General features: G+C 34.1%; 2 protein-coding genes across 4 annotated transcripts in view; one reads left to right on the top strand and one right to left on the bottom strand.

Annotated features, from left to right (window-relative positions):
- Positions 1 to 7,223, top strand: part of LOC135202469 (UPF0598 protein CG30010-like) — a 55,302-nt gene extending 48,079 nt beyond the window's left edge. For both annotated transcript variants that reach the window (XM_064231877.1, XM_064231878.1), the window contains exon 5: positions 6,012 to 7,223. In XM_064231877.1, the coding sequence (XP_064087947.1) occupies positions 6,012 to 6,356 (345 nt within the window). In that variant the 3' untranslated portion in view covers positions 6,357 to 7,223. The remainder of the gene's footprint in view (positions 1 to 6,011) is intronic.
- Positions 7,224 to 14,866: 7,643 nt separating this feature from the next.
- The window catches only part of LOC135202468 (acyl-coenzyme A diphosphatase FITM2-like), a 103,837-nt gene continuing 100,145 nt past the window's right edge, over positions 14,867 to 18,558 (bottom strand). For both annotated transcript variants that reach the window (XM_064231874.1, XM_064231876.1), the window contains one exon: positions 14,867 to 17,073. In XM_064231874.1, coding sequence (XP_064087944.1) covers positions 16,870 to 17,073 — 204 coding nt within the window. In that variant the 3' untranslated portion in view covers positions 14,867 to 16,869. The remainder of the gene's footprint in view (positions 17,074 to 18,558) is intronic.

The raw sequence follows: 18,558 nt of genomic DNA on the forward strand, positions 1-18,558 counted from the left end.
TCATATTTCTTATCCTTACAGCTACTTATAATATGCTTATGGTAGTAGGTCTAGTAGGTATACATGTGAAACTAATTTGAATTAATTTCTATTTAGAAGAAATGAATAGCTACAAAAAGATCAACCTAAGAAAGCTTTAAGGAAAGTAAGCCTTTCTTAATGTATTCGTGAGTTTTGGCTCCCATAGCTTTCCAAGGTGTCCAAATGAAACGGGATGAATGCAAGGAATTCGATAAAAAATAAGACTGAATTATATTCGTTTGATTTTTTTTTATGATTGCTTTTTGACTTTGAATAGCTAGGTCTGAGTTGATTATGTTAAGCAATTATGAAAAGGATAAGAAGAAGGCGAACATAGATAATAAAACAAGAATAACGGGAATGGTCAAATAAAGCCAGATTAAGAATTATTATATAGTCCGACGGAAATATTCATTAATATTACGTAATCCGAGAGAGTATACTTGCTGAAAATAGACCTAGGCAAATCATGTGGGAAAAATCAGAAGTCCAATTTAGGCCCACTAAATGTGTCATGCAAATTATTTTATTGCTCAAAGGACAAAATTAGTTTAACTAAACATCGTTTTCAAAGAATGTTAACACCTTGATGTATTATTTATCGGCTGTAGGAGACGAAATGACAACACCCTAGTGCAGTACGATACGTTGAGTCAAAACTCGAGCGGCAGCAAAGCCAACTTCAAAATCTTCGGTATGCTGTCACAAAGCTAGAGTTGAGAATAAAATTATAAATCGTGGACCCATCGGTATATATTTTTCCTTACTTTGCAAAATAATTATCTTTAATACATTGAATAAGTCTACTCAGTTCTAATGTAATTTATTTCAGTATAGCACCTTTGAAAGGAAATATTATTTATTGTTAAGTAAATAATCGGCACTGGCATATGACAATATTTCCATAACGAACAATGAATTAAGAAACTACGCCAATTCTTCATTTGGCGTCTGTACATTGTACTTTATTTGCAAAGGGTTTTTTAATTTTATTTGTAAAGGTTTTTTAATAAATATTTTATTTCATTTTACTTTTCCTTCTTTCATTACTGTTTCTACTTTTGATATATTCATCTACATTATTTAGGTAGTTAAATAGCAGAACAATACAATTTTCCTTTTCCTTAGTATATTTTCTTATCCTCTCAACTAGATGTACACTTGGCAAGGAAAGTTAAGATACAGTTCTTTTAAATCTTTGGACATATAGCGTTCAATAATTCCACACCTGGCGACTAGAAAGGGGGCAGAGCTTCAAAATCATAGCGTTTGTTGCTTTTTAGATTTCCACTAACTTTACACCATAAAGATTCTGTAGAGGTCCTATAATCATTTATACTTGAATGTAGAAACAGCACTCTATATTATTCATTAAAGTTGGTTTGGTAACGTCAGTTCAGGGTAGAATATCGATCATCCTTTCTTAAAACCTACTGTGAAACCTTATTTATAAGTACGTAATGTTTGACACTAAACACATAAAATTCATACGTAATTGAAGGCGGATCTTAAACAATGAGAGAAAGTGTTTTAAAATTTGGGCAGTACTTGTGGAAATCATGAGGAACAATATAGTAAAGAATGAAATATTATGACGATAAAGAGAGAAAGCACGCAAGCATAAGCCTAGCGATAGAGATACTCAATTCATTATATTTACTTGGAGAGATTAAGTGATATTTTTTCAAATGTTTCAAAACTGAGAGAGAGAGAGAGAGAGAGAGAGAGAGAGAGAGAGAGAGAGAGAGAGAGAGAGAGCTAGCATAGGTATCTGTAGAGATACTTAATTCATTATATTTGCTTTGAGAGATTGAGTGATAATATTTTTTCAAATGTGAGAGAGAGAGAGAGAGAGAGCAAAATCTGCTTACGTGAAAGCTTAGGCCTACGTATTTATAACTACTCAATTTCCTTAAATTTTCTTTGGGAGATTGAGTGCTAATATATATTTTTAAAGTATGTTTTAGAAGTGGAGAGAGAGAGAGAGAGAGAGAGAGAGAGAGAATTATAGTATTGGTGACGGGGGGAAAGGCAGCAGAAAGAGCGGTGACTCAGTGCACAGATACTACCTGGGAAACAGGGTGATGTGACTGCCAAGATCGTGCTGCACTATGCTAGATAAGATTTGAAGAATTATTCAAGTTAATTCTCTAAGAAATTCATACCCTAATCTTTATTTCATTCGATAGTTGCCGTAACATTAAAAGATTGTAAAAAGATGTGGAAAATTTTAGACGCAGGCTGCGGTCATTCTTGCTCTCTTGATATAGTCTGTACTTTTGAAAATCGGGTTTCATCCACAAATCATTCCCGAAAAAAGCTGTGTTAAGTAAAAATATTTATTACCACAAATAACTCCATATGTATTGCACAGGCAATTAAAGTTTTATATTGTGCAAAAAATGCTAATGTGTTGGGAGATCTTTCAGCCTCGCGGCAAGGAAATCCAGTCGTGTAGGGCTGTAGGCTACTACGAACTGTTTTGTATTGGGAGCATATAGCCAGAAAATCTTTTGAGCTGACATGCTACTTTAACCTTGATAAAGATTTATGTTTAAAGACAGTAGCTTTGTAAACAGCAACTAGTATTCAATCCATGTCAACGTCAAATCAAAGTGTGAAATCCGTTACGTAAGCCAGTATCCAGTGACTCGTGCTTTCCTGCTCGAAGTTCTAGGGCTCCTCCTCACATCATAGAAAACGCTCTTGCGGATGCAACTAGATTTGCTCAACCTACCTTAGCCGTCGCAACATTGGCTGCCATTGACGTCAGCTAACTTTAATTGCTTTGGAATACAAACATGAGTTTGTAGAAACTAAAATAATTGCATTCACCACTTACGATGATGCAATAATATCCCCGTTCATGAAGGAAAATGAGTAAATATTGTCGTTGTGATACATAGTACTACAATCAGAAATTCACATTCTATCTACCAGATCTCTATGGACGAATCCATCTGAGAAATTCCAATTACTTCAGACATATATCATGTTTTTAAGTATCTGAATGGTTTTGTTTTGCAGTTTTAACTTATATGATATAATTTGCAGTGTACATTCATATTCTAGAGTAAATTTAGCGATGTCTTTTCAGTAAAAACAAATGAGAAATTCGATGAACAAAAGCTAGTGAAAACTGTATCTTCCCTTTTCTTCTCGAGTGTACCTACATTAAAAAAAAGCGAGCGTAGGTGCAATACTGGTTAATCCAGAGCTGTACTAATTTTCATTGAAATTAATTTTGAAATGTGTAACAGTTGAAGCAGCATAATACAATTAATTCAGTTGATGTTTAAATAATTAACCTTAATTTGTTCTCACTGGTCAGTTTGCTGCTTCTCTTCATTATGAATTTAAATATAATAATTAGAGTAGCTTGTACTTTGTATTCCAGTTTACAGTGTCATTATAACACCTCAATTTAACTGACTTGTGTTGTATCAACTGCGTTATTATGGTTAGTTTTTGCTATGCTACCGTTTTGGATATGGTAAATTTTGTTATAAATGTCTTAAACTGAATTTTAACTGTTAAACAAAGTTTAGTTTAGGTTGGAAACTATGTAGAATTGCTGTTAGCTGTAAAATATGAAGAAAATATTCAAGTGCAGGCAATACTATAGGGTCTGTTTTTTAACAGATATTGTTGCTTATTAGAAAGCCAGACCTGCAAAGTAACGTATCTAGTTAAGTTGAAGTGCTACTTTGAGTTCAGTTTCTTGAATAATTTACAAACCATTGCAAAGTCAAAATATTGAAATTTAAACAATTTTAAAGGTATGAACATCTGTGTTGACAATAATTTTAGGATAACATGGTGCATGAGTTAATGGCAGAGGAAACATGCATGCACAGTAATTTCTAAGGATGTATGTACAAGATTCTTTGTTTAGTAATACTGGCCCCATAGTTAATCCATCATTCCATCATGATCAGTCTAGATGCCATGTCCATAATGAAGAGAATCCTGTATTTGTCCCTTATCTCCAGGTTCTGTTGTATATATATTATGATAAGGGTAGTTACCATATTAGAATATTGGAGGTACCTTCCACTGGGTGTTTTTTATAGTGTGGGGTTCTGAGTTGCATCCTCTCTCCCTAGGAGTCTATCACTTTTCTTACTATGTGCCCTGTTTCTAGTAGCACACACACTGCATGAGTCTTGGAGCTACTTCAGCATCTAATTTTTCCAGGTTTCTTTTTAGGGATCTTGGGATCATGCCTCCCTAGGAGTCCATCACTTTTCTTACTATGTGCGCTGTTTCTAGTAGCGCACACACTGCATGAGTCTTGGAGCTACTTCAGCATCTAGTTTTTCCAGGTTTCTTTTCAGGGATCTTGGGATCCTGTGATTATGGGTATAATTTCCACTGGCATATCCCATATCCATTTTGTTTCTATTTTCAGGTATTGATATTTGTAAATTTTTTCTCTTTCTCTGGTGTCCCATGGTATTGTGACCTCAATGAGTGATACTTTCTTCTTTACGTATTTTGTCAATCAACATCACGTCTGGTCTGTTGGCACGTATCACCCTATCTGTTCTGATACCATAGTCCCAGGGGATCTTTGCCTAATCGTTTTCTATCACTCCCTGTGGTTGGTGTTCATACCACTTATTACTGCAAGCTAGCTGGTGTGTCTTGCAAAGCCTCCAGTGGAAGACTTTTGCTATTGGATCATGCCTCTTTTTGTACTGGTTTTGTGCAAATGCCACACATTCTCTTGCTATAAGGTTTATGGTCTTGTTCATATTGCACTTCCTGTATATGGGTGAGATGTTATTTCCATCTATTGTTTTTTTAACATGCCAATAACCTGAAAATTGAAGCTTCCAAAGAATATGGTGTTTATTTGAAGGATCCGGAAATGTAAATTGGTTGTCTTGTTATTCCACTTTATTTGAATGACTGTTTGCAGGAGATAGGTAATTCTTTAATTTGCACAAAATCATATTTTTTAAATACTTTTAGGTAGAGTTTTTCTTGTATGTATACCTTTATCTCACCTGTACTTTTTAGGGGTGAAGTTGATTTTACCAAAAGAAATTTCTTAGGCCTGTAATCTCATGTTTAAAGCTACACACAATACGTAAATGGTATTTAATCCTAAGTGAGTGAAATAGTACTTCCAATTCAATATTTGATGCTGTAGTATGTAAGGAAGTTGATTATATTACTTGTAGGTGAATCTGTATATGAAAGTTAGTTGCTAGATAGCCTCATTGCAGAAAACTAATATAGTATACTGTCTTGAAGTATGCTATGTAGGCTCGTGCGTTTATTTGCGTAGATAAGCTTCTGATTTTTTATTTTTGTTAATCTTATGATTTACAAATATCTCCAGTTGGAATAGCTATTGAATAGTTGTTCACATAAACTTCTTATATTTTCTGAATAATAAGATCATTTTTACTCCCCCAAGGTCGACATTTAGGTGGTAATTTGCAAGGAAATTTACATAAATATACTTAGTTGATGTTTCTTACAAATATTTGACATGTGATTTTAGTTTGATAGTTTTATAAAACTCACAATTTGTGAGGTTAATATAGATTTAACCTGATTTAACCAGACTTCCAAAATTTAGCTCTAAGAAACTATATTTGTAAGTGAACGAAGTGAATATACAGTGATTTTTCTGTGTACTATGTCCATCATACTTCTCTGTGATGCGACAAATTTTTAAAATTCACAGTAGTGCCCTACTGAGTTTAATTCAGATTGAAAGTATTCTGGGAAAATTGCACTAGTAGTCCATGTATATTCAGATCTCAAGTTTGAGGGCTAGTCATTCAGTATTTTGACTAATTTCACAAGATTTATTGAGAATGAGTGCCCAAAATAACCTCTGAAATCTTATGAAGCTCTGTGTGGTTTAAATATACTTTGTTTCATGATGATCAAGTATGTTTTACTTAGTAAATATTAATTTTTAATTAAATTTGGTGTTTCTTTTTCCAAATGGTGATCAGTTATTTTTTCAGGTCCAGAAACCATCAGTTTCATCTGTCTCTGAAGACCACTTGGCATACGGCAATGCAGGTGATACCATGATTCTACCATTTGAGCCTTCAGAACTATTGATGGAAATAGATACAGGCCGAGTGTATCATCCAGGTCCTGAGAAAACTGGTAGCGTAGGATTGGTGAGATCACAGCTGTCTATACAGCTTTCAAAGGATTTTATTTTTCATAATGGAGACACTGAACCTCCAACTCATATAATGTGGAATGGCCAAGAAATTAGTCTTTCTCATAGTTTAGTTCCTGTACTCAAAAGTTTAGCAGAAATAAGAAAATATAGTTTGGGATTATATAGTGACCATTGATGCTATCTTTGTACAATAGTAATTTTATTTTTCTTACAAAGGACATTTTAAGCTGCAGATAAAGGCTGTGGTTGTATTTGCTGTGATATGTGGGTAGATAGTGAATTAGGCCATCTTAAATTGAGTAAATGGTATTGGTGTAAGTAGTGGTTATTGGGTTGCATGTGGATTTTTGTTATCACTCATGTACTATACTCTGTTTTTTTCCATCTGTCCATCTGCCTGTGGTGTTTTTGTATGGTAATACTGCGTCCTGGGCTTTAGATACGTATTTACATTCAGCTTACATTCAACAATAATAATAATATATTATTTCAAATATTAACGGTGTACTTCGCATACTGCAAATTATTAAAACACTTTTCAGTTGCAAATGTACACCCAGATATCCTTTTATTTACGTAAAACTTAACATACCGTAACTATTTAAAGCCCGGGACGCAGTGTTACCATACAAAAACACCACAGGCGGATGGACAGATGGAAAAAAACAGAGTATAGTTCTATGTACAATGTAGATTTATTGTTCTCCAAGGATTGGGGTAATTTTCTTTTCACAATATTACTTTACCCTTTTTTACAATGTAAGTCATTTTCAATATTTCATGTGCATTTTCCTCTAGTGAATGAAACCCAATTCTCTGAATACTATATTTATTTTGTCATTTTGAAAGTGCTGTTATTATTTTGCCTTCCTTGCATGGGTTTAGCAAGTGTTTTACTTGCTTGTGGACTGTAGTAAACGCCTCTTGGTTTTACTGAAGTATGGTTCAGAGGAGTCGTGGAATGTAGGATTTGTATAATTTCCTGTAATGTAATCTTTTGAACCTTATATTTCTTGCAAGGAATAAATTGCACAAAAAGCCAGTAGAGTTAGTTCCTAAACCTTTAACCTCTTTTGCTATGTCTGTGGGCACTGGAGATGCAGGTAACAAGAGTTGGAACATAAAATTCCCTCTGGTTCCGATGCTCTATTTGCTACTGGTTGCTCGAGCCATGACTTACCTAACTTTTGCTCTGCCATGGGCTTCCTTATTCACTTATGCTTGACCCACTGATCTTGATCACTTTTGTTAGGGGTAGGAGGAAAGTATTTGGTTATAATTTAGTCTTTTGCAAGTGCTGCAATAAATTTTAAGCTAAACCATTAGAAATGAAGCATGATGACCATATTGCTGTTCCTGTCATTCCACAGGTAAATGATATTACATTGCTAGTAAGGAATATGGAACACCCACAAAGAAATACGATGGGCGCTAAAGGCTATTAGGATACAGTCTTGGCTATCCTTTTTGCTGTAGCTAATTCAGGTGGCAGAGGGGATAACAGAACTTGCACATCCAGATACTAAGTATGACTACAGTAGTGCCTCAGGTTACGAAATTAATCCGTTCTGAAGCGGCCTTCGTAACCTGATTTTTTCATATCTAGAACTACATTTTACATGTAAATTGCCTAATTTGTTCCAAGCCCTACAAAAACACCACAGTAAATTTTATAATAAAGCTAAATTGACCAATAAACAATGAAATACAACAATTTGGACCATTCAATACTTAACCTAACTGTTACTGTACCTGTAAATAAAGTGAATTAGTGTACAGGGTACAAGAAATACTGTGTACATGTACGTACGGATGAAGTAAAATGTGGAACCTTACCTTTCGAGTGAGGTTATGTCCGAAAGTGGCGACAGAGGGTGATGACAAATGGCAGAAAACATGAACACTTAACTTTACGAAACATTAAAAAATGGCAGAAAGCATTAACACTAAACTTTACGAAACACATTAACAAATGGCAGAAAACTAACACTTCTTGATTATCTCCATCTTTGTCTCCATAGAAAACATCCTCTTCTTTCTGTGAACTTCAGCAACATTCTTGGGACCCATGGTTAATAACGTAAGTCATTAAGTTCACACACAACACGATAAAGTAACTTATAGTACAGCAAAAGCGAAATCACTAACACGAATTTACGTTAACAAACGAAATATATGTGAACGAACGAATTCCAGGTGTTTATGTTAACGCTGCCGCAAAAAATGGTCAAGGAACGCCTTTACATAGAGGCATGATGTGACAGATGCTGACCAATAGGAGAGCAGGATCTTACGGTGGTGACTAGCATCAGGAACCGATGGGAGAGCGGAAGGATGGTGGCGAGTACTGAGTTGGCAGCACACCAGTTTTAAAATTGTTCTTGGCGGCCCGGGTGAATCTCGGACTTTACCCTTTCGCAACCTGAATTATTTTTGTACTCAGAAGCAAAAAAATCTTCGTCTTTGCTTTCGTAACCTGAATTTTTCGTATGTAGGGACTTTCGTATGTAGAGGTTCCACTGTACTTCAAAGACATTGATTATTGATGTTAGTGATACAGTGGTCCCCCCGGATTCGCGGGGGATGCGTACCAGACCCCCCCGTGAATAGTTAGAACCCGCGAATGTTTGGAACCCCTATGAAAATGCCAAAAACAGCCTATTTTGTTAGTTAAAACTCAAGAAAAACCACTAAAAATTTTCATACTTGGTTTTTTTAATAGTTTTATCACAAAAAGTGCATTTTATGATGAAATTCATCAAAAAAAACCAGGAATTTGTGGATATTTATCCTAGAAAAATACTGCGAATGCGCGAATTTTCCCCAGAGAAATCCGCGAATGTGAGAGTCCGCGAATCTGGAGAACGCGAATACGGGGGGTCCACTGTATATCTTTGGTGGGTTACCTCAGCAACAAGTGGAAATGGAATCTCCTGAAGGACAAGGAACTAACAGTTCAGTAGTTTCAACAATTCATCTTGCTGTCTGTATCCGTTTGTCTCACTGCAATCGCAAGGTAAAATTTTACTGTTCAAGTGTGAATTGAAGTTGAATTTGGACAAGCAGCTGTTAAGTATAATCTGGCTTTTCCATGATTTAGCAGTATAGTTCAAGGAGGCTACAGAATATATTGTAGGGCCATTTATACATGATTGCTTTTTATAAAGGAAATATTACCACAGTATTGGTTTATTGCATCTTCTGAGAGGGGTAGTTCACAGTTGAATGGAGTTCGAGAATAAACACATTCAGGAGTTTACCGGTATGTAAGAACATCAAAGAAGTATGAAAGGGTAATAGCAGCTATTGTTCCGTAAACTTAATTCATTTTGGTGGGGCTTCACCAATAAAGCATTCAAAAGTAATCTTGGCAATATCAATGCACTGTTACCTTAGGTCTTGTTCTATACTTAGCTAGGTTTTTGAAAGGATACTGTACCGTAAATCTTCTTGTCTTCTTTCATAGCTTAAGATGTTCCACACAGCATCAAGCATTTTTCGAACTAATGGTTACTTTCTCAACCATGTACAGAAGTTGATTTGTTCAGAAAATATTTATTATATCTCTATTTTATCTTGAGCAGAGGGAAAGTCTTTTATTGGCCATGAGACCCGAGTTGATGAGTAGTAGAAGCTACCACTCTAGCAAAAGTGTAACCTGTAGTTCATAACTGCCAACACTTAGTATGCAGCTATTGAGCAGTTTTCTCAACTTTTTTACATATTAGTTTCTAGTACACCAAGCTTCATAACTTTTAGAATTTTCAATCACAGGAGATGGTTATGTTCTCATTTTCAAACTCTGGAAACAACTTTCTCAAGCTTGGTGAGGTAGTGAATCCTCCCAACGGTTTTAATTACTGAGATTCCTGAAGGCCATTACCAAAAATGTCAGATGATCTATTTTTTACTTTTAATGGTAAGTTTTCATTTGTCAATTTATTTAATTATTTTCAAGGAGGTGCAATATACTTATATTAAGATGTAATATCATCAAGAACATACCTACCCTTTGACCAACCCTTATGGGCAAAGAATGTTAAGTCAGTGGTCTTATTAAACTGTTTATTGATAATGACATAAAAAAGGAGACTTGTACAAGTGAAGTATATAAGGTGGTTTTAAAAAAATTCATCATTAGCAGACCAAAGTAACAAGTTACTTGATAATAGATCACCATTTGTTGTTGCTGAAGCTACGAGAATTGAGGAATGGTAAATTACCTTATGAAGTTCAGCATCTTAATATTGTGTGGTCAACTTTGTATTGGTTAATATAAACACTGATATTCATTTAAGTGAATGGCAGACTGGGCAATTCTTGGATGTGCAAAATAAAGAAATGCAATGTTTGGATGTTGATACATAAAAGTATAGGTAGGATGTAATACCACTTTTAAACTGCCATGTGCTGCAGTCCTTAGTTTTTCTTTTAAGTTATGTTAATGTAAATATGTATTTGTATTTGTGTAGAGAAGTATTTATTTGCAACAATATATATTACTAGTATATCTATGATTGATTGATTGATGCAAAAGTGTACCATGGCTTCACAGCAACTTAGGTCATGGACATAATGTATATAGGTACAGTATTATTATACTGCAATAATTCTGGTTCCGTTGTACTGTCATATATGAACATTCTTTTATATGAAATAAAAAAGTTAATGATATCTGACTTTTTACCTATTGCTGTGTATAAATGTTGATTTTAAAAAAATGTCTGTTCTTTAAGCAATTTTTTCCTTTTTGAACTTATAAAATTCTGTGTATGTGATGTCTCTTTATAGAATTATAGGTTAGTGAACTTTGTACAGTATGCCTCAACTTAACTGACTTATTTATTGGGGAGATATCGAATTTTGGATCAATAAAAATTACATTTTGTGCTTGACAGAATACTCTGGTAGGGGTGCTAGACTTAGCTGTTGAAACAGCCTGTCTAAACCTATAAGCATGGGATTTCGTTTCCAGGGTAATCAACCATTCATTTCTGACTCATTATGAACCCTGCTCCTTACCAATATGTAATCGTTCAAGTCTGAACTTCCGCAAGTACACTAAAATATTAATGTACTAAATCCCAGTGTAGCATACAGTACTTGGACACTTAGTAACCTTGCTGACATAGCTTAGCGTAGTATGTTTTTGCTGTGCTAATCTGTGGTTGTGTTTTAGCTATACTGGCTTTTCTCTTGTGCATGAATGAACGTAATGAAATTATTGCCAATTTTTTTATTTAGCAATAAATATCATGCTCATGCATGTCAAGATTGTTTTTATTCGTAGGTGTTTTGAAGAGGTTAATTGTCAAAGATCTTTTAAAGTTGTTTCATAGTACAGGCAGTCCCCGGGTTACGATGGTCTCAGCTTACGATGTTCCGAGGTTACGACGCTTTTCAATTATATTCATCAGAAATTATTTCCAGGGTTACGACGCATGTTCCAGGGTTACGGCACATGTTCCAGAGTTATGACGCCTACAAACGCTGATCTGGCAGATGAAATATGACACCAAAAATACAAAATAATCAATATTTTAAGGTTTTTTTGATGAAAAATGTAATAAGAATGCAGTTTACATAGTTTTCAATGCACCCAAAGCATTAAAAGTAAGGTTTTCTTAGGATTTTTGATGATGTTCCGGCTTATGACGATTTTCGGTTTACTACGCGTCTCAAGAACGGAACCCTCGTCGTAACCAGGGGACTGCCTGTATAAAATGTTGCTGAATACAAAATGTCAAGTATTCCTAAATATAAACACTACTTATACAAGAAGAATGAGAGTGACAACATAAAAACAAATTACAGTATATACTTCCTTCTCAAGTCTGTGATTTTGGGCTGACACTTAAGCCGAATAGTATTGTCCATTTCACTATTGAAGGAAAACGATGTATTAATGTTAAAATGTCCAAAAATATGCAGTAGATATTGAACATTTCAATATAAAGATTGAATACGAAACCTTGTAACTAAAAGCATACAAAAAGCACCAAATGATAACTTTTTTACCTCTTCAGACAGAATTACTCTTACCTGTGACCTGTGTTTAATAACTGCCAGACATACCTCTTACATATACTACTACAAAATATTTGAATGCTATATCTTTTACTATTGAGTTAAATGAGGAATCATGTGAAGCAAAATATTTAAGTCTGTGTACTGGAAAATATCTACAGTATCTTATAAAGGATACAGTTGATAATAGTAGGAAGCAAACTGAAAACTTCAGTGCTTCACTGATCTAAAAATATTTGAAGAGCATTACAAGCTGTTACAATAATGAAGGCAGCAATACACACTCGTAATAATAATTATAAAGAAAGAACTGTGTGTACTGTATGCGGGTATGTGCCTTTATTTGCTGATTTTTTACTAAGTGAAGCTACTGTTTTGTACCAGCTTTTTATGCACATCATACAAATTAAAAATCGAATAACCATTTTAGCAAAATATGTGTGTGTACGCACATCCAGACAGTCGGTATATTGAAGCCATTTTGTTTTTTTTATGGCATACAAAAATTTATTAAATAATTTGACCTTAAGCAGTTATATATCATTCATGGAAACTTTGGTTAAAGATTTATACACTAGATTTACTGATTAACAATTGTTAATGGATATTAAAAATGTCAAAGGATATTAAAAATATCAAGAATTTTGGATAAACAAGAATGCGGTGTAAATGCATACTTATGATTGCTTAAGGAAGCCATAATTTACACATACACAGTAGACAAATGACCTGAGAATGTAAATGACCCTATATTAAAAGTGTTAACTTCTTTGAAACTTAATATGAAATAATACATAAGAGGAGTGAAAAATGACACACATTGACTCTCGGATATTGTGTAGGCAATACTAATGGGTCTTCATCAATTATATTGGGAGGCCAGACCCCTGAACTGTTTGTTAAATTGAGGTGATACTGTATTGATAGTAACTTGCTAATAACTGATTTTTAGATAGAGCATGCTACTACTACTTATAAGAAATTAATAAACTGATGTATGATTGACTTATTTCAAGGATTTGAGTGTATGCAGGAAGTTCTCCAGTGAATAGGTATAAAGAAGAAAACTACATAAACTTCACTTTGTATGAAACCATACAAAGTTCATTTGAGGTGGTTATGTTTTACTTCCTGTAAGGAACCCCAAAGTGCTCTCCTGTTATCAAAGAGGGTTTGTCTTCCATTGTCCCCAAATAATGATCCCCTGATTAATGGAGAGTAATTTTAGTTACACTTGAGGATTTTAGGGGTCATTTGTCAGCTTCACACTAGCATTTGTATTTATCAACATTCAAAGGGTACAACTATTTTGAGCTGCAACTGGATTCCTCTATCAAGATTGAACATTATGTGATTTGACACTCATCAAATTTGTACCGTCTTGCCCGCTCCCGTTTTTGAATAATTTTGAATTTGCTTTTCAAGACCACATACTATCACAGCTTCCCATTCCTCATCCATTCACAAGTATGGTATGTTTAAAACAAACTTTGGTTTGTAGTACCCATTCTTCCTCCTTCAAGTGTTCTAACATGGAATTTTTGGTGAGGTACTCCCATAGTCTTTCATCTTGAAGGGTTAAAAACCCACAGGACTTGACAGTATAAGCAATGGAGTTATGCAACATGGTAGCTGAAACACATGCTGCTTTCCCATCAAAGTAAGCAGCTGAGTTTGAGGAACAGGAAGTGGTATATTTAAAGATGTCCATTAGGTGTATGAATGTAATATTTTCCAAACTTTATTATATGTTCAAGAACACTGCTGTGGGAAAGTGTACGTATTTCATTCTCCAGGATTAGTGCACTTAGTTGAAGGAAACCTAAAGATATTGGTTATTATGGTTTAAAGGCTTGTAGGCCTGTATCCACTACAGTTGGGTTAAGGAAACAAAATACTAGTCTTCTTGGGTGAAGAACTGTAAACATACGTGTTTTATAGTTAGAGGCTTTTGTCATCTGTCCACTTCAGCTAGAAGGAAATGTAAGCATATTGGTCTACATGCAAGCTGCAGGTCACTCAAATGGTTCTTGGTATCCAGTACTTCTACAGATAGAAATGGTTTTCATGGTACAAGCTGTCGAGTGTGTGTTTTATCAATTACATATTTTACTTCTTAAGAGGTTTTTTAATATTTCGGTACCAAAAAGGTGACTTCAATTTAGCTCATTATATGTAACATATCTCAAACTATCTAAAGTGCAGGCATAGGAACATATCCTTGTATCATGATAATCAATTTATGTATTATCCAGATTACTGATTATTACGTATCTTGTTTACAAAGCAAGAGAATGTGGTAAATTTAAGATAATGTACCTGATAAAAACGACAACTAGTTTTATAATTAATACCATCTCATCTAATCTGGCTGGCAAACCATAAAAATTACATTGTGATTAGTTTTGAGTTATTTACATTTTTTTTTCAGAAATTGTTTATAGGAATACTGGAGCCATGTACTTGATCAGTTGGTATGAAAATATTTTTTAACACTTATACTGCAGATAGTCTCTACAATGTTAGTCAATCAGAACTGATAAACAGGTAAAGGCTTATATCCTTTTCTAACTAAAATGATTTACTGTATTTTGGAAAAAAATCAATGCTTTCCATAAATTAACAGTAAGAGGTTTTCAATTGGATAATTGAATAAACTTGGAAGTCAATAGGTTTAATACTGAATTGGTAGGTCTACAAAATTACATTTTACATCAATTAGTTGTTAATAATTTTTGAAATTATAAAAGCAGTTTGGGGTGATGCAGTTCCTGATTTTCTGTTTACATTTAAAATACAATATACAGTTCATATGCTCTTCCTGTAACATACAATAATAATTATATATAGTAAATACCATAGTCCAGTAACATGTAAAAGTATACCTGTTTGTTGGCATTAAAAAAAATATTGCAATACCACCAGATAGCAATATGAGTATATTGACATGCAATATTACAAGGGAGGGAATAAATTTGCATGAACACAAAATTAAAACATTCCCAAAAAATGTAGTGTGTATCCAGTATTTCAATATTACTTGAAACTGATATATTGCATAAGTGTAAGTAGTACACAAGTCACTCAACTGCATGAAGGAATGTTATCAATTACATTTTTTCTTTATGAATCAAATATTAATACTTGTTCTCAAGCTCATTATCCTGGCTGCATTCAGTCCTCCACTGACAAATTAGGTTTGTGCTAATGGTCCTATTTGAACTTCATTATCTTTTCCATTGGAATTTTTTTTAGATAACATTTAAATTAACACCACAAGAATAATGTTTTTAAACTGAATTTGTGAATAACATCCATTCTAAACATCATAAGAATATATTTTCTAGTTTCATTAATTTTTTGCTTTAAAAGCAAATGTGAAAGACTAAACAGCATACGTACTTCATTTCCAACGTCACAGCAGAATATTATACAGCAAAGAAATAGAGCAATAAAGTAGAACAGAATTTTTTTGCAGCTTGTAAGGGAGATTAATAATACTGTACCTTGTGACCATAGTACAAGTATCTGATGTGCTAAAAGACATATATACACTTTCTATTTGTGGACGGTTGTAAGCTAAAGTGAACATCCAGAAATGGAAAGAATTAATAAATAGTGAAAATCATGTGCAAAAATCCATTTACATATATTCAAGCATCACAAGTAATTATTGATAGATAAATCTTACTTTTCAGTATCCATAAAATCAGTGATCCATGTGCATTTAGGTTAGTATGACAAAGTGTAAAGAGGCATGTGACACTTACTTGTAACCATTAATATCACTTTGGGAAAGTACATTTACAAGTAAAAATGTGATCAAAATGAGGTACACAATTCCTCTGAATAACAAACAGTACATAATTGTAACTTTATAATTAGCACTTGATCACTAAAGCACTAAATGACCTTGCTTTCCCTAATGCCTGAACATACAAGTAGGACATTTCTTCATTTTACATTCTGATATCACTACTACTTTGTAGTATAGTATTTGACTTTTGTCAAGTTAAACAATAACAATAACTTAAAGTGATAATCTAAGATAAACAGTTGTTGTTTGAATTACAACCTGTAGCACCAAATAATACTCAGTAATATTTTCAGGTACATAAATGACTTAAGTTTGTGGTACTGAATGTCAATGGGTTTCGACAGAATTTATGAGATTCACAGTTTGCACATTCTGTGAAGAAGTTTGTTTTCAAAGATATACAGGAAAAAGTTCTTAAATGTCTAGATGTACTGAAAGACTGATGACATATATTACAATTCTTCAATGCAAGCATACAAATAAAACATAAATGTAACAAGGAATGATAGTAATATAGTGACTGTTAAGACAATATGTTAGAAGTTTTATGCAATTTGAAGATATGTTACCTCTTTACTTAATTCTGTGTATTTTCTTTAATATTCTGCAAGAAATGCTTATCTGCAATATACTGATCTGATGCTTTAATTAACTTCAGAAAACTAATATGAAAGTCTTCAGGTATTTGTCAAGAACACTATTTCTTTTTTCTTTTTTGCTTGCATGCAATACCATGGGTTTTTTCATTAAAATAACAGCATCTTCACACAGCAAAGGAAATATATTTCAAAAGTACCCTAAACTCCATAGATAACTAGAACAAAAATATCAAGTATACAAAATTTTACCTTTTCCATGATCTACTTTTTGGCACATAATCACCAAAAGGTCCATTTCTTGGCTGGAAACGAGAATCTGAAGGTTCTCCAAAATCTTCAAGACTTGACCTATCATCTTCCTTGTCACCTTCTTTCCTCTTATCATCTTTATCCTTTTTCAATCCATACAGTGGCATTCCCATAAATGTTGGCATACTATCTTTGTGTTCCTGAAGTAATAAATGTGATTAGAGCATGTTTTCCTTTCCTTACATTATGATTAATAATTATACATATTTCTAAAGTCCTGTGCATCAAGCATCCTTTTCTTTGCAGGTATGATTAATAATTGAACTTATTTTTAAAACCTTAGATGATATATTAAATTTTGTGTTTGAACAAGGACACTGCTAAGAGGAAATTTTTACATCAACATGTGCTCAACTGATGCCCTATCTTCTATTTACTCTACCTCATCTACCAAGGTATCAAGCAGTTTTTCTATTACTATCAACAGAGATGTTTGAAATGGAATAAAACGCTTCATTTTATAGTTCACGGCACTATATAGCTTAAATATGGAATTATCCTTCAAATTATTATTTTGCCACTAGGTGAAACCACCCCTTTCTATATGTAATCTGCCATTCTTCAGCTCAGCTCACAACCAACAGCACAGAAATTAAACTCTGCTTGTAATTTATAACTTTTTATCTTCACCATTGCACAGCTACCAAAGTTTGTGATGTAGATAGCCAGATGATAGATAGTTTTGTCTCTTGCTACTGTGCAATGAATATTCAGGTTAAGAGTTCAGGTAGGAAGTACGATGTAATTGCTTAGCTAGTTAGGCAATTAATCATGGTACTTAAGTGTAAGCTATCAGGCTCAATTCCTTATCACAAAAGCCCTATCAAGGTTAAGGTTGTCTGGAAACTAACCTTCTTTCTTTCTCTGAAGGATGTAGAGGCAATGATTACAGGAGAAATGTGCATATCTTGAATGCTCCTTCTTGACGAAGATCATGTGATACAGGTATAATCCAGCAGGAAGAAAAAGTAGACTACAAATTTTGTGATAAACTTGAACTACATGAACCTGCTTAAACAGTATTTGTTTTATTCCATTGACACATGCAGCACCATGTTCAGCAATTAATTGCAACCACCTATTCTTCCTTCCAATCCTAGGCACTAGGATACTCCTCCAGTCCTAAGATGCAAATGTTTACCTTGAAATGGTCCAATGCTGATGATGACACAGGCAGTGTGGAGCCATGCACAACCCCCTTACATGGAACAACTTAAGTATTCTGAAAGAGTGCTTGGTTTCTCCTGCTGCTTCTTCATCTTCAATAAAATAAATCTCGCACCACCAAATTTAAAGAACACTCCTACTCACAGCTCAGACAGGCATCATGATGAAGACATCATTGGTACCAGCAGCTGACAGGAGTGACACTTGCAGACACTCAACTTGCAGACGAAGATAGTCATAAACTAGGCCACACTGGTAACAAGGCTTAGGGACATGTCAGTGGCAATGCACAGGATCAAGGTCGCAAAAATTACAGCCATAACTCCATCCTGAAATCAAAGGCACAGATGTTGGGCCCCAAAACCATTGTAATGTATCATGCAAGACAGTGTTTTGACTGCAACTATGCCAAGACTATGTAGATGTTAGTTGTGACTAACCACTGCATCAGATGGGAC

Source organism: Macrobrachium nipponense, chromosome 30, assembly GCF_015104395.2.
Source record: "Macrobrachium nipponense isolate FS-2020 chromosome 30, ASM1510439v2, whole genome shotgun sequence".
Classification (NCBI taxonomy): Eukaryota; Metazoa; Arthropoda; class Malacostraca; order Decapoda; family Palaemonidae; genus Macrobrachium; species Macrobrachium nipponense.